We start from the raw sequence: 16,730 nt of genomic DNA on the forward strand, positions 1-16,730 counted from the left end.
GGGAACCCCACCCAATGCAAACATATTAAAAACAATGCACAATTATCAGTGCAACAACTGTAAAAAAATGCACACACTAAAGCCTTGATTGAATAACTGTAAGATTCATATTATTAAAGCTGCCCACATGCCCAAGAGAATGAAAACTTTTTAATCTGGTGCTGAAATGATAGTAAAGTCAGAGCCAGGTGTGCCTCCTGGGGGAGAGTGTTCCAGGCCCATTCTCAGAACACTACCTACCCTCCCCACTGATTTTGGAATTGTGGTCTCCAGGCAGGTACATATGGGAAGAGGCAGTCCTTTAGGGACTGGGGTTCTGAGCCATATAGAGCGTAAAAGGTTGAGCCTGGAAACTAAGCAGCAGTTAGTGCGGTTGGGCCAGAACTCGCTAATTTTAGGATTATGAGAAAAAATTCTCAGAAAGACATTCATTTTCCTTACCCAAAGCCCCGCAAGCTAAACACAGCTGCTAATTTGAGCCCCGAATCCCATGGGCACAAAGTGTTAATGCTCTTGAGAGATCCAGCAGTGGTGCAGCTTAAGTAGTTTTCATTGTGTGTATTTTGTGACTGCAACAGACACCAAAGAAGATAAGACAAAAAAGTAGTGCATCTCCTTTGACTCATATGGCAATCCGCCAGCTCTGGAAGTCAGACTATATCCACGTTTCTGCGTCTCAAACAAACAAAGAATCCCTCTCTGTGTAGGGATTGATTAATCCAATAAATAACTGCTTCATCACTGTGTCTTACATGTTTATTTCTAGGATTAGGAGGAGAGCAAGGAATTCACAGCCAACAGAACTTTTCTGTTTGCGTGGAAAGCTGCCAGCTCCCCTCTCTATCCTCAGCGTACTGTTTCGTACTTGTTCCAAAGAATTTGAGTTATTACAGGCTGGTGCCTCCACGATAATTTCCATCTGATTATTTTTTTCTCCCCTATGTCTTTGCAGCAGAGGAGAGTTTACTTTTCAGTGGCAGAAGCAGGAACTGAATCCAGCTCTTAGGCCCGTCATTTCATTAGGGTGTGTCAGGAGTGAGCCAGCAGTAAATCACACGTTCATGTGGAGTTAACTCTTTATTAGCAAGAACACAATCTGCACAGACTTGGCAGAGTGTCCGGCCTAATGAGCACAGCAATTCATCCCTAGTACAGTCATACCTCGGTTTAAGTACGCTTCGGTTTGAGTATTTTCAGTTTAAGTACTCCACGGACCTGTCTGGAACGATTAATCCACTTTCCATTACTTTCAATGGGAAAGTTCACTTCAGGTTAAGTACGCATCAGGTTAAGTACAGACTTCTGGAACCAATTGTGTACTTAAACCGAGGTACCACTGTCGATCGTCCTCATGGATCAGTTGCCAAGACTGAAAGTCCCCAACTGGTCCCTCCCACCATTCCTCTGCATCCAACCAGTCCCTGACAGGGTGACTCTCAGGCTTCCCAGAAGCCAAAGGCTCAAGGCTGAAATAGCTGCAATTGAAATAAACGTAACCTTTTGGCATGTGACATCTGGCTAACATATCCATGTGGAGGTCAGGTCTAGGTGGCTTACAATAATGTTTTTACCCATCAGTATTGCAATGGAGAATCGATAGCCATGAGGCCTGATGATGTGGCACAGTGCAGTCGATTTATCTAGATGTTAATCTGGCAGTGTCCTCCCAACAGTGAATGCAGCAGCTGTGGAATCCCACGAGACAAAAGGAGGGGTGAGAGCAAATGAGCATATTGACAGAGTCCTCATCCAAAAGTACTGGAGCAATCCCAACCAAATGGCACTCTGAGAGAAGGCAAGCAAAGCAGGGGGTAGACCTTCTCTGTTCCATATGGTGTAGTTCTCATCAACATTCCTAGGGTATGATGCTGTTATGATGCATATCCAATGCACGATCAGGGACAAGGGGGCCTCTCTCAACAAGCAAGATGCATCCATAACATCCCCACTTTCTATGCATTTCCCCCTCAGTGATTACCTGTTGTTTATTCCAAAAGTTCTTTCCTGCAAGCCAGCTTTTCCCTCTTTTATCTCCACCCCCACTGCCAAAATAGATCCAATTAAGAACACTTCTCCGTAACACGAATGAAATTGGAAAGTATATCTTTCACTTTATATTTTCTCTCAGATTTAAAGAAGAAAAACTTTTCAAGCTGTTCACATTCAGTATAGCAGAATGTGAAACAGCCTTGAGTAAACAGCCTGGGTCAATGGTCAATTACCAATTATCTGGGTCGTGGAGGATAAGGTTAAAATAGGCTACTGGTCATGTTGGCTATTCTGCCTCTAAATAGGAGTTGCTGGGGATCACAAGTAGGAAAAGGCTACTGTGCTCATCTCCTGCCTGTGGCTTCCTGTAAGTCATTGGTTTGGTGCAACAGGGTTCTTTTTCTCTTCTTATCTCATAAAACAACTTTCCCCCTTTCTGCCATGACTCATAGAGACGCATTCTGCTCCTAATTCTATTGCCATGGGAGGTTCCCTCTGTTTCTGGCACCTGCTAAAAATATTCTTGTTTAGACAAGCCTATCCGGAATGAAGCAGGGCCTTCTTGGTTGCAGCATCATGCCTCTGGAGCTAGCTTCTCTAGCGATATCTGACAAATGTGCATCTCATTATTTCATCAGGCGTTTAGGGAGCGATACAAGGCATCAAAATTCTTTAATTTCGCCCTGGCCCTATTTGGTGGATCTCAGGGTTCCTGCAGTTTGGTCTCCCGCAGTTTGGTCAAACTCATGTTCGTAGCTTCGAGAACACTGTCCAACCATCTTGTCCTCTGTCGTCCCCTTCTCCTAGTGCCCTCAATCTTTCCCAATATCAGGGTCTTTTCCAGGGAGTCTTCTCTTCTCATGAGGTGGCCAAAGTATTGGAGCCTCAGCTTCAGGATCTGTACTTCCAGTGAGCACTCGGCGCTGATTTCCTTCAGAATGGATAGGTTTGATCTTCTTGCAGTCCATGGGACTCTCCAGAGTCTCCTCCAGCACCATAATTCAAAAGCATCAATTCTTCGGCGATCAACCTTCTTTATGGTCCAGCTCTCACTTCCATACATCACTACTGGGAAAACCATAGCTTTAACTATACGGACCTTTGTCGGCAAGGTGATGTCTCTGCTTTTTAAGATGCTGTCTAGGTTTGTCATTGCTTTTCTCCCAAGAAGCAGGCGTCTTTTAATTTTGTGACTGCTGTCACCATCTGCAGTGATCAAGGAGCCCAAGAAAGTAAAATCTCTCACTGCCTCCATTTCTTCCCCTTCTATTTGCCAGGAGGTTATGGGACCAGTGGCCATGATCTTGGTTTTTTTGATGTTGAGCTCAGGGTTCTAGTAAAAGACAAAGAAGAGGCATGGAGGCAGTAGTGCTTCTGAATACCAGTTGATGGAGACCATAGGAGGATAGAGTGCTCTTGTGCCCAGGTCCTGTTTGTGGTTTTACCACAGGCATCTGATTGGCCACTGGATGCTGGACTAATAGGCCATTGGCCTGACCCAGCAGGGCTCTTCTTAGCCTAAAGTCTTCCCATCCCTGTTGTGAACTTGGAAGTCCACACAATAAAAAGGCCCAAAACAACCTCAGGAGGCCCAAAACAAACAAACAAAAACAGCCCCTTAAGTGAGCTGCAAGAGAAACAGTCCCAAGCAGGGTTTTTTCCCAGAAAGGATGGTGTGTGTGTGTGTATGTGGGTAAGTCCCTTTGCAAATAGATTATCTCCAAACACATTGGGAACCAGTTCACCTCTACATGTGTTCTGTTTGTTTTTTGAATTGGGAAACTCCCAGTACTGTACAACTCTCCCTCCACGCATGATCTCAATAGGTGGCCTTGAGTCTTTTTCTTTTTCAGTCTTTCTGTTTCGTCTGCCCCACCCTCAATTTTCAATACTGGGATAACAACGCTGGCCTTAAAATGTGGTACATAATAAAGACCTCATGAAAAGCCCTAAGCAATACTAACGGGAGCCTAATGTGATTTGCAGGGTTGTTGCTTGACAACAAAATGAAACAAAACATGCTATTAAACCACATCTTTAACATCTTGCGTAGTTCAGTCCTGCATGGAAATCTGCTGGTGATTCTAGTTTAGCACCTTAAAAACCAAGGCTGCTTTAGCAAGGAGCTGCTACGGAACATAAGGCAATTTTACAGGTTGCAATGTTAAGACAAAAGGAAATGAAATGAAGAGCTCCTTCAAGCCTCTGTCCTTTCTGAAAACATTAAGTTAAATAAAGTTAGCATAATTCAAAATGATACTTATTGTTAAGCACTCCAGTTTCAGCTCAACCAACAAAAATGTCTCTATACCCATTTGGGCAAGATATGACAATTAAAACATTTGCAAAGCAATTATTTCTTTCTTATTAATGACATTTATACGCCAGAGTTCTCTGGGCAGCTTTACAATAGAAGAACTCAAATACAATCCCTCCAAACCATAATAATAAACACAGCACAAAATTAAGCAGCAGGGATAAATCAATAAAACCAGCTGAAGATTTTCAAAGCAGCATAACTCAGTCTTTAAACCCTCAGAGTTCCAGCTCCATAATGGCTCTCAAGTATAAATTATTTAACTTCAAGCCTTTAAAAATGAGGGCAGAGAAAGATACTTTCAGGAAAGGGCACAGGCTCTCTGTTCTGACATGTGCTCAGCAGAAGTCTCTGCTTCACTCTACGAGAAAGTGCCTTTATAGAAATCTCCAAGAAATGAATGCAACAACTGTTCTATAAAACAGATGGCAATGGGCACAGAGAAATTGTTTCTGCTGTTAGCCCATTTCCTTTAAATGCAAGTCTTCAGCTAAATTAAGATACAAACAGGATGGTCCATCAGACCCTTTGATGGAATCCTTTGGAGGAAAAGCAAGTGAGCACAAAGCAGCTGTGGTGCAAAAGATCTAGGAAAAAAGGAAGGTTGGAATTGGAAGTGACATGTACAGAAAATGAGGGAGTTTCCATTTGGATGAAAGGCTGAAGAATTCAAAGGCTTTGAAGGAATCTCCCCACCATGCTTTTTCCTCCATGCCTCCAACCACATTATACAGAATTACCAAAAAGAAAAAATTCCATGTTCCTAACCTTGGCTTGAAAAGAAACATTTGCAGTCACAGGAGATTTATGCAGCCCTCTCAAGCCAGGCACTGTCTTGACTGAAGTGCTTAAAAATGCTGTGCATGCCAAACAGACTTCCTATACTGTAGCTGTTGATCAGGAGCCAAAGGCAATACGGAAGCAGATCTGATTCCAGGGCTCAGCCCAAATGGGCTCAGCCCTGGTTAATAGATTTGAAAACTTGGGCCCAGAGCTTTGCAGGCAGGGAGCTATTATTGTTGTTGCTGCTGCTGCTGCTACTGTTGCTGCAGGGAGCTTCTGCACATAGAAGGCAGTGGAATCCAATCCATTATAAGTACCTTGCAGCTCCAAATGGCTGCACTTCAGTGTCCTTCTTAGTTCAGAGTGGCCCTTCTAGTACTAGGGACATTGTCATGTCACCAAATCTGACTAGTTGATCTGACATTATGATTATCATACAAAAAATGGTGATGAACCTACAATGAGCTGAAGCTGAAAGCATAAATGAATCTGTGTGGGAAATGCTGCTGAGGTGTGTGTGAATCGAGAAAGATGTTGGGTCCCCTGAAAGCCCCCATTTTAGGTACCAAAATATGTCCAAGAAGATCTCTCTCTCTCTCTCTCTCTCTCTCTCTCTCTCTCTCTCTCTCTCTCTCTCTCTCTCTCTCTCTCTCTCTCTCTCTCTCTCTCTCTCTGTATTTAAGCCCATCCAAGGCTTATGCAACCCCTTTCACTGGCTTTGAATTAGCAGTCTATGGCTAGTGCAGTCATAAGCTGTTATTTCCAGGGAGTGTGCTGGTTCTGAAACCACTGAAGCCACTGGGACATATAAAACCTGAGATTCTGAACAGGAGTGTTGAGCCAAAGTCAAATGTAGCCTTATGTTGTGGCAAAAGAATCAGGGAGCTTCTCTGGTGTTACCAGTGTATGGTCACCCTTTCTTCCGATTGTACAATATGGGGGTTGCTCCAGGCTAGTCCACCTAGGAGCAGTAGACTAGCCTTGACCTCTGACATGCAGTACATTTCAAGTGACAATGGTGGGAGGAATTCACATTCAGGCAACACAAGCACACATATATGTAAGCACATATGTCCAACAGAGGAGAGAGGCATATAGGATGAAAACAGTGGTTTGGATTCAGTAATGCACCAAGCTGTTGGTCTCCATACATTCAGTTCCTAGTGCGATGCTCATTACACTCCACAGACAAAATAGACCCCATGAACTCACCACACACACCCTCCCCACACGGCTAAAGATGGCCCGGCCTTTGCTGTCTGACTCTGCTGCTTTCTCAGTGAAGAAAAAGTAGACTTTGTCATTTTCCCGGTCATCATTGTCTGGGATCAGATAAGCAGCAACAAACTTGGGGGCTGTAATAAAAATATTGTATGGGCATGTTAGAAAGAAATCACCAGAAACAGCTCAAAGCATGGCATAGACCTTTATTTTATTTTATTTTTAAACCTTTTCAGGCTTCCTCTTGGCGTGGTTTCTTTATTTGTATTTAACGAGATTTATACTGTATACCACTGAACTGGAAAAACCTGTGAGCAGTTTACATAAAACAATATAAAATATTCCTAATTAAATACTAATAAGCTCACTTTAATAACAAGTAGTTACCAAAAGAAGCAACACACAAGGTGTCCTCTTATTAATGGGCATATATTCCAAAAAGGCTTAGTTATACAGACAACTCCCCGTCCTTATTTTCTAAGTACAAATTTATTGTAGCCTTTGGCCTCCACTCCACCTCTCATCCTGTTCTCCTACCATTAAGCAGCCGCTGATCCATCTCAGTGCGCAGAGGGGAGCGGTGTCCCATAGTTCGGAAGATCACAGAGTCCCTGCCCAAGAAATCTGCTGTTAGTCCTGTATACAAGTCTCCACCTGGGAAAGAAGCCCCACAGAAACAATCAGTCCTTGCATAACAGTCATGCACTAACAAGAAAAACAATATGTGGCATTACAAAGCACACTAGAATATTACCATCCTATATTATAACCATCATATGTACATCAGTATTTGTAGATGGGAGGCAGAGAGAGGCCAGCCTTGCCTAAAATCTCCTAATGAATTAATGGTGAGTGTTGATTTGGGCACTGGTTCTTTCAAAGGTCATAATCTTGGCAAGTCCCTTATACCAATCTTCACAGCACAGGAATTGCTTGGCTGAAAAGTCACATAAACTTGTTTTATACAATTACACCAAAAAAAGAAGATTTTGGCCTGATTCACACATTATAACACTAAGCCATGGTTGAAAAATGAGTTAACTATGAGTTGTTCCCCAAGACAGACAAAGGAACCATGGCTTGTTTCTTCAAAATTTGGTCAGTTTTCCAGCTACTTGTGCCTCGTGTCCTTTTTCTTGGTGAGTGTCTGAGGTGTCCAAACAAACTATGGTATGGTATGGAAGGATGCTGAGTTCACACATAATGCCAAGCCATAGTTAAACAACAGACTTCATATCATTGTTCACTGGCAGTAAACGAACAATAGTGAAACCACTAGTGAAAGTACAAACATAACACCAAACTATGGTTTAATAGACCATAGCTTTGAGTTATGTACAAATCCTAAGGAGGACACATCAGCACAGAGATCTTGAAAGAGTTCAGAAAATGCCTTCACAAGCATGCAAGTACAGTCACTGACAGATTACCCTCCTTTCACATGCCACGTTTCCTAGATGAAATGTTGGTATGTACCACACATGATTGGGGTATGCTGCAAGTTTGTTGGATGAAATATAGTTGAGAAGCAGGCACACTTTTTAGGGGGGGGGCATAGTCTCTATGAAAGGGACCACATCTCAACTGCTGTAACCCACCCTGCCACTTTATGGTGAAGGCAGGTAAGAAACTGAAATAATAATAATTTACAAACCATACACTGAACTGAGGAGAAGTATGGATGCCTCCAATGAACATTCAAAACCCCCCCCCAACCTATCTTTTTTGGTGGGGGTCCTATAAAGGCTTTCCTATAAAGAATTCACTACTGAATTTCATATTAACTTTAGGTTGTAGGTGCAATTTATTGGCCACTTTTAAAACTGGTTTCGACAACCTGAGTTACCTCTAGTTTTCACTTCAGAGAGCAGCTGGCTGCAGTGTGGGTTTATGAAGGTAGCTTGCTTGTAGCCTTTTTTTTCCCTGCCAGAAGCTGACAAGCAGTAAAATCTCATGATCACAGAGGCTTCCCCATCCCAAAATAGTGGTTAAAGACAATGTCCTCAGCTCTTGAGGACATGAAAGAGCCACCCCTCCACCAACTTCCCTGGGTCAACTTAGACCCATGTTCTCTGAGGAAAAGAACAGAAGAGGCAAAGACCAGGCAAGGAGCTCACACTACTAGCGTCTGGGGAAACCACCAAACGCTGAAGGCAAATCTGCTTTTTAATATTTTGTAACCTTGTTTAGTGTTTTAAACTGTAAACTGCTTTGAATGCCTTGGCAGGAGGGCAATATATAAACATAAAAATAAGGACATTAAACCCTGCTGCTAGGATACAAGAGTCACACTGATCTAGTTTAGCACCTACCAATGAAAGCACTTGCAAATGCCCTGTTGGGCTCATGAGGACATCTGCCCCGGCCACTTTCTACACTGGAAGGATCCAAGCTGAACACATGCTGGGGAGAGAAGAGCACAAATGACAAATAAGGCATCAAGGCAGCTTAATAGAACCACAGCTCTCTGAGTGGCTAGTCTGAAATTCAGAGGTGATGTGGGATTGCTCATGTGGAAGGAATGAAGAGAGCTTGGACAGATGCATCAGAAAACATCTTAGGAAGAGCATGGGATGCTAGCGTAGAGTGACCAGGATGAAGTTTTCTTTCTAACCATAAGAAAAATGAATGCTGACATTATTCAGTGAAAATTAGGGCTTTAACTACACATGACTCCAGCTGGTTATTTGCAGTTCCATTGACCCTGTTTTGTTTTTTTAATTAGAGCCCCCATGTGCAGAAAGGAGAAGTTTAATTCTTTCCCTCCCCACTGCAATCTCAACAGCAGCAGCAGCAACAACAACAACAACAACACACACACACACACACACACACACACACACACACACACACACACACACTGGTCAAAAGCCCCCATTGGGCCATTTTCTTTAACACTGGAGGGCGAAGCGATTATTTTTACCTTTCCCATACACCCCAATTTCAATTTAAAAACCAGGGGTGCATCTCTAATTAAATAATTAGATCATGGCAGCATGGTTGTAAGCAATACAATCAACACCACATGTAGTTATGCTCTCAGTGTGAACATGTTAAATTTGTGTATTTCTCAATACTGATAGCCCTTTAATTTGTTTATTATTGAAATCATTTTGGCTCTGGTGTGTTTTTACAATGAGAAATTGTACTTCAGATTTGGTTACTCAGAAAATTATTAACAGAGGCATGAGCACTATTCATCTTTCCTGTCTTCTTCTGATTAAATTTAATCAGTCATAGTTCCAGGAAACTGAGAGGCAAGCCCATGATGTTAACAGCAACAGAGAAAACTGTTAGAACAAGAGGAACCTTTTGAGTCAGTAAGGCTTTCAGAAGAGCTCAGAAGACCATCTCCTCATTTCTACAGTATGCCAGGAAATGATTTTACAATCTAGACTACAGTTATGTAACCCCTGATGGGAGCAGAGGGGCAGGGAGAGAACATTCTTACCCTGGATCCCAAATGAACAAAGAGTTCCTTCTCAAACCAACCCACTGGGTTGTCAAAAAGTTTTTGGTGAAAAGTTTTTGCTCTGTGTCAACTTTCAGATGGCAAGCAGTTATGACACTTTTGATCCAGCACCACAGACCATCTTAAGAATAAATAATTAAAGAATAAATTAAAAAGTGGCATATATGAGACAGTGGGCCTAAGGATGCTGGGAATCTGTATTATTCACCCTCCTGCTTTGCAATGCCTGGAACAGCTTGTGCTATCCTGCTTTCCTGCCAGTTATCCACTTGGCCAGACAAAGCAGCCTCTTCAAGCTGCCTAATTAAATGTCTTCATCATGCAACTGTCCACCCACACCCAAGCATAGGGTTGTTCCCCAGTGTTTGCAGGCCAATATAAGGCCAAGGCTAAGCCTTGTTAAATTTCTGACATGCTGCAGCAGCAGCAACAGCAGCACAGGACTCCGATTGTATTTTGGTACGCCTCTCAATACCATGGCTAAATCAGTGTGAGTGTTTAGCAAGGGGAGAGGCACTGCCGGATATGGTTATGGGGTGAGATGTCAGAGGGACAGTCCGATCATCCCTTTTGCTCACGATGAACAGCTGTGCTGAAAGGGTCCTTTCTCTCATGCACTCAATAAAAGCTTCTGCCGGCCGAATCCTCCCAAGCGAGAGGGGTTACAGGGTGAAGCTGAATGGCCTTCCTGCTAAGGCCAGCTTGATTTATGAGCAACGGCTCAGAGGGAAATCAAAAGCTTGGAGGGGGGGGAGAAAGGCCACCCACATATTATATATAAAATCTCAGCAGGAAGCAGGCACTGTCTAAATCCATAAGGACTGTACAACTTCAGGAATCAGTCCAGAAAATAACCACAGGGATTGAGCTAGTAAAGGAGATCCATGTCTCATGCACAATGGCCTTCCTTGCTTGGAGTCGGAAGTTTAGCAATATGGTTAAGTAGCTCCCAACACCAGACAAATAAAACCGCAGTCCAAAATTGGACTCTCCCAGTTGTGACATCAGCCAGCCATACTTGTAGTTCTCACATGAGGCAGCCAAGCATTGTTGCATAGGGAGAGAAATAGCTGGTGTTCATGTTTGTCTGTCTGCCATCCACCCACCCCAAGAGACAGGTGGTTTAATGCAAATTATTAAGAACATGCTGCTTCTCTTCTGAGCACAGTCGTTGAGATCTCAATTTCACCTGCCTCTTCCCTGGTTCTTGGCTCTGTTCCCCATTTTAAGCTCTCTCTCTCTCTCTCTCTCTCTCTCTCTCTCTCTCTCTCTCTCTCTCTCTCTTTTTACACAGTCATCTTTCTTGTTCCTTCTTCCCTTCAAATAACTAACAGAATGTGCTTGGAGTGAGCGTCCAAAAATTAAAGGGGGCGTGGATTTCTCGTTAAAAAAACAACCAGAAAGGAGAGGTCGTATGAGCTGGGGTTGGATACACAGTAGAGCATCAATCAGCCTGACAGATTAATAGACCCAAAATCCATTTCTTTCCTGGATGCTTACATGGTTGGACAAATTCCACAAGCCCAGCCACATTAACCCATAACGGCAAGAAGACTTAAGTGCATCTGATATTAGAGTCCAGTTTATTGGGCAACAATATTTTTTTTCCTGTTTAAAGAAATACAAGCACTTCAATCAGCCTCTCTGTTTAATAGGGCAATATAAATGTATGGTTGGGAAAAATTATTGAGGAAATGCAGAGCTAGAAAGTTCCTGAGCCTAGAGAACACTTCAGTCATTCAAACCTCATGCATTGAGGGAGAAAGAGAGGATGATCCCATGGCCCTGTCCTCATCCCCCTCCCACCAATTTCATTGCACTGAGCAGTTTCCATTGAGGAACTCCCTAGTGCATTTGGGGCAGGTTGTGTGTGGGTTCCTGTGATCAAAGGGCTGTCAGAAAACCCCTTTGAAGGTATGCTTTCATTGACAGTGCATCTTCAAAGGGGCTCGCTGCAAGCTGCTTTAAAGTCCATTTCCAGGCACAGTTTGGATTCAAGTGTTTTTTCCTCTGCAAAGAAAATAATGGTCATTTTCAGGCATGGTTTGAATCCAAATTCAATGCAATTACATAAACTGGGGCTTGTAGTGAGCCCTTCGAAGTTGTCCTGGCCCAGAGGCAATCAGCTGACCATAGGGGCCTACTTTCAGCGCTAATCAGTGAGTCCCTCTGAAGGTTTCACCTGACGTCATAATGACATTAGGTGACTGTCAAAAGTTTCCCGCAGGGTGGGTGGCTTAGTAAAAATCTCGGCTGTAAAAACTCCCCCCATCCCCCAACTCCTGATTTACCTAGTCCAGCATCTGTTTTACCATAAGCACCTAGTTTGACACTGGGGGGACCAAATGCTGAGCTAGATCCTGATTTCACATAGCTCTTCTTATATTCTTCTGCAGCAGTCTACCTACAGAACAGTTAAGACATCCCACAAGATATGGGCTCAGTAACGGAGCCAATTACCTATAGCACCTCATAAAACGTACACTGTATTACAGACACAAATCTACGTCTGAGTTACAGTAGACCAGGGGTTCTAACACAGAACTCATAGTGGCCAGCACACTGGAACAAAGATATAGTCAAAGGCTAAGAGATAAGCAAATAGCTCAAGGCCGCCTATGGCAGATATTTCACTTAAAACATTTACTTACCATTGTTAAACTATTGAGAGTTGCTTCTGCCCATCTACCAGCAGATCCTGATCTACCTGCCACCTGCCCTGCTCTACGTCTTCGGTGATGGGAACCACATGCCTTTGCATTCCCCTACATGCCAGACCTTCCCACATCATACACAGGGCTAACATTATCACAGGGGGGGGGGAAGGACACCCTTCCTTACCTCTCCTCGGTGTCCCACGTAGATAAGAGCACAGATTGGGTGGAAAGCCCCCGTTCCGCAGGCCAATAAGTGTGTCCGGTTTAAAGGGTAAAGCACTCTGATGTAGTTGGCACATTCTGTCTGGAAAAGAAACAACGATTTGGATTCGTGATGCTTCATGTGCATCACAGAAATTGACTTTTAGCAATGATCAAAGTTGGTTAAAGGTGGGTGGGTGTGATGACAGGATGGACATTGACATCAGAGCTTAATCAGCAGGAGAGGGAAGAGAAGGGATGCAAGGTCTCTCCATCAACACAGTTGAGAGACCATTTGGTTCTTAGAGCAACCCGTATCTAAGAACTTTAACTTGAGCTTGCTTTCTCCCTCGCAATCCACTCCCCCTTTTTTCTCATGTCTTTTTTAGATGGTAAGCCTAAGAGCAGGACTCTGTCTTCCTGCTTGCTAGTTTCCCACAAGCATCTAGTTGGACGCTGTGAAAACTGGACTAGATGGGCTATTGGCCTGATCCAGCAGGCTCTTCTTCTGTTTCTTTTTCTTTTATTTTCTTTTTTTAGTGATTTGTAAGCTGTTCTGGGAGCCTTTTTTGGCTGAAGAGTGGAATTTTAAAAAATGTTTAATTAATTGAATAAAATAATAATGACTATGGCAGAAAAGGAGGCAGTATAACCAAAACAGTACAGAATGAAAGCAGGTGTCATATTGGACTTGCCAGCATTGTCCTCTGGGTCAAAGTCAGCAACAATGCTGAGCCCTGGGATACGTCAGCTCTTTCCCCACCCTACGCCTAGGATCCAAATAGCAGGAAGGGATACATACAGATGTAAACCACCTATAGCGTTTTCCAATCCTCTAAGGACCACAATGGTGTAAAAATTCTGGTTCCACACACAAGTGCACAGAACAATGCTAAATACCTTTACAGTTACACGGTTCATTCCTCTTTCCAATCTCACATGTATTAGTCCAGCTAGGCACCAGGCCTTCCTTGTTATTGTGGAAGTGAGCAGTAAATTCCTGCTTTTAATTTAAAAATACGTTTGGCACGTATCCCACACGGTTCATTCCTCTTTCCAATCTCACATGTATTAGTCCAGCTAGGCACCAGGCCTTCCTTGTTATTGTGGAAGTGGGCAGTAAATTCCTTTTAATTAAAAAAAAAACGTTTGGCACGTATCCCACACTCCCTGCCACTCTACTCTAGCCAATGCAAGCCCTTTCCCTCATCAGACTGCCTGTGTGACCCCTCAGCCTCCATCCCATTGTATGGTCAACTCAGGCCAGGAAATGAGGTCTTCATATTGCCTTGTGCTCTGATTTCCTGTATGAGCCAAGATATATGCTATGTAACAGTGTTGTTAGGTTAGCAGAAAACAGGAAGAAACTGTCACAATAGGGCTAGAAACAGCATCTTTATTTAGAAATTCCAAGAAGTTGGCTTGACAATACTTCAACTTTTTATTAAAACAACAACAACAACCACACAGAACCTCTTTACCCCTACTTCAAACCATGAAATTGTTGAAGAATCGATCTTTAAAAGAAATCCACAAGCCTTCTCCCCCAGTTTGATTCTGAACTCCTTTGCTGTTGATCTGTATCAAAGTCATTTTAATAGCTATTTACGTTTAAGAATGCTATATACGTGATTCATGGATTAAATCATAAAATCATGATTAAAATCCCAAGAGTTGTAATAAAATTGCTGAGAGTCAGATGTCCTCCAAAGGGCAACTTGATGCAAAAGAGTTCCTCGGAAAGGACAGGGAATAATTGCCCTCTGCCTCCAAAGACAGTAACACTAAGAGGCAGTTTAAAGGAAAGCAGATTCCGTATTAATTAATGGGCCCTAGAACAAACAGTTTGGGAATGACAAATACCACTTCAGTGCCACAGGTTGTTGGCATGCACAAACATTGAGACTCCTTCCAATTCCATGAAATGTGGGAGCTTAGATCGTGAGCCAAGGTGCTGGGTTCGTTCCAGGAGACCACTAGCTGCCTCCAGACCATTGATCAGAAACCAAGATGCAGAACAGAACCCCAACTAAGCATTGCCAGTTTACACTCGCTTTGCTAGATAGCTATTTGGCCATGTCCCTGTGTCTGTTATGTGATTTTAAAGTTTGGTATGTAACAATTTTGTGTCAATGAGGATAAAACACAGAATGAAGACTGGCATGAACCATAATTTTAGCTGCAAATTCAGTCATCAGTTTGTACAACAGTCTTGGTCATTCCTCTGCTCCAAAAACTCCATGGGAATGTGGGCCATTGTCCACAACTTAGCATGAAAGGGTTAGCCAGTTTTCTAAAATAAGGGAATGTCTCTTAAATTATAAACTAACATTATATGATATGCCGTTTCACACTCAACACTGAAATGTAACGGCTCTCAATGTCTTTCATCAATCCACCATCAATTGGGCCCTGCTTAGAAGCATCCATAGGCATCTGGCTGGACCCCCTGGGAAACAGAATGCTAGACCAGAACCAGCAAGGCTCTCCTTATGTTCTGTCCCCAAGAAGGAAAGCCAACATCAGCACAGAACCTCAAATTTCTGATAGAGATATAGGGCAAAATGTAATAGTGGTGGTGGGAGGGACAATGGCAGGAAATGAAGGAGACATACAACCTTGATATGGACAAAGTAGTCATTTAAAAAGGAAGTTTAGTTAGTTACACAGCAGGAAGACAAATGACCATTCACAAGTCTGACCTGGATTAATTGCTCCCTTTTCCGGAGCAGCAAGCATTGGAAGATAAGCACAGAGAAGTCAGGGAGACTGCTGAAGGCACCTCCAGATTCCGATGGCCTCTAAAGATCTATCCATCTCACAACACACAGAAGGAACTACATCTATTGCTGCAGAAAAACAGATGCTTAGTCACTCCCACTCCTATCCTGGCCTTCTTACTCTGCATCACCCCATCAAATAGTACATGCTATATCCTATCTCTGATTATCCATCTTAGCTATACCACTTTTTTTGGTAATAAATTACATGCCTCAAGGGAATGAAATAATGGGTTACATAACCCTCTGCTTTTAGTACATGGGTTCAAAGCCAGGCCAAAGTTGGTACCCAGTTAAGACTATACAGGGATTAATAGCAAGTGAAGCACAAGTGTAATTGTGCTTCATGGCAGGGAAGTGTCACACTCACAAAAGTCAGAATCACAATCAAGGAAAAAAGGTTGAGGTCTGAATGTGTTCAAAAGAAATTCATTATTTCTCAAAACAACACCCATTTGGTGTGATGGTTCATGTTTTTAATATTCTTCCTCACATTGTGAAATTTTGCAATGTCAAGATGATCCTTCCCAATGTTTCACAAACTGTGATTTATTAAAAGCTGGCAGGTTTAGCAACATTAAAGTATTTAGATAGTGCACCTTTTGTGCAAAAACAAGTCATAAATTAACCTCTCACATCCTGACTTCTTTCTTGGATTGCCATCTTTTCTAACATATTGGAAAAAATAGGAACAACAATTGAAAATACTGTACTGGAAATGGGGTAGGATAAGAGCCCCCATGTTGTAAATATTAATAACTTGTGACATGAAAGAATAAGTGACTTTAAAAGAGTTCAAATTTTTAAGGTTAAGGTTGGAAACACTAGACTAGACCAATATTCCAATGGAGTCCGAATATACCTTTTGCTATGTTAAGCTAAACCAAAATAGAGGAGTTTAGCATCAAATTACCAAGGTCCTTAGTCCAGATAAACAACCAGAGTTCACGGCTGATAATCTAATTGCTTTCATACACCCATTTCTCCTCCCCTTATAATAAAGTTGGCTCTGAAGTTCTTGTTTCCATTTCATTTAGCATTTACTACTACTGTTTTTCTAGTGGCATGAGGAGTTCTAATGAGTCTATTTAATTCTGTCAACCATGATTAATCTCTGTTTCCATTTAGCTGAATTATGGTGCTTAGAGAAGCCTTCTGACACTCCTAGTCTTACAAGCATACTTCAGGAGCAACTGGTTTTTCTCAGGCAAGAGGGCACCAGAGTTAAATGGGGGAAATCCAAAAGTACAGTGGTACCTCTCCTTACGAATTTAATGCGTTCCGAACACACATTCGTAAGTCAAAAAAAT

At 42.6% G+C, this 16,730-nt stretch overlaps 1 protein-coding gene across 1 annotated transcript in view; it reads right to left on the bottom strand.

Annotated features, from left to right (window-relative positions):
- SEMA3G (semaphorin 3G) overlaps positions 1-16,730 on the bottom strand; it is an 81,393-nt gene that overhangs the window by 19,842 nt on the left and 44,821 nt on the right. The window contains exons 4-7 of the mRNA XM_035106093.2: positions 12,624-12,743; positions 8,623-8,713; positions 6,848-6,964; positions 6,302-6,444 (exon numbers count right to left, since the gene is read on the bottom strand). Coding sequence (XP_034961984.1) covers positions 6,302-6,444; positions 6,848-6,964; positions 8,623-8,713; positions 12,624-12,743 — 471 coding nt within the window. The remainder of the gene's footprint in view (positions 1-6,301; positions 6,445-6,847; positions 6,965-8,622; positions 8,714-12,623; positions 12,744-16,730) is intronic.

Source organism: Zootoca vivipara, chromosome 2, assembly GCF_963506605.1.
Source record: "Zootoca vivipara chromosome 2, rZooViv1.1, whole genome shotgun sequence".
Lineage (NCBI taxonomy): Eukaryota > Metazoa > Chordata > Lepidosauria > Squamata > Lacertidae > Zootoca > Zootoca vivipara.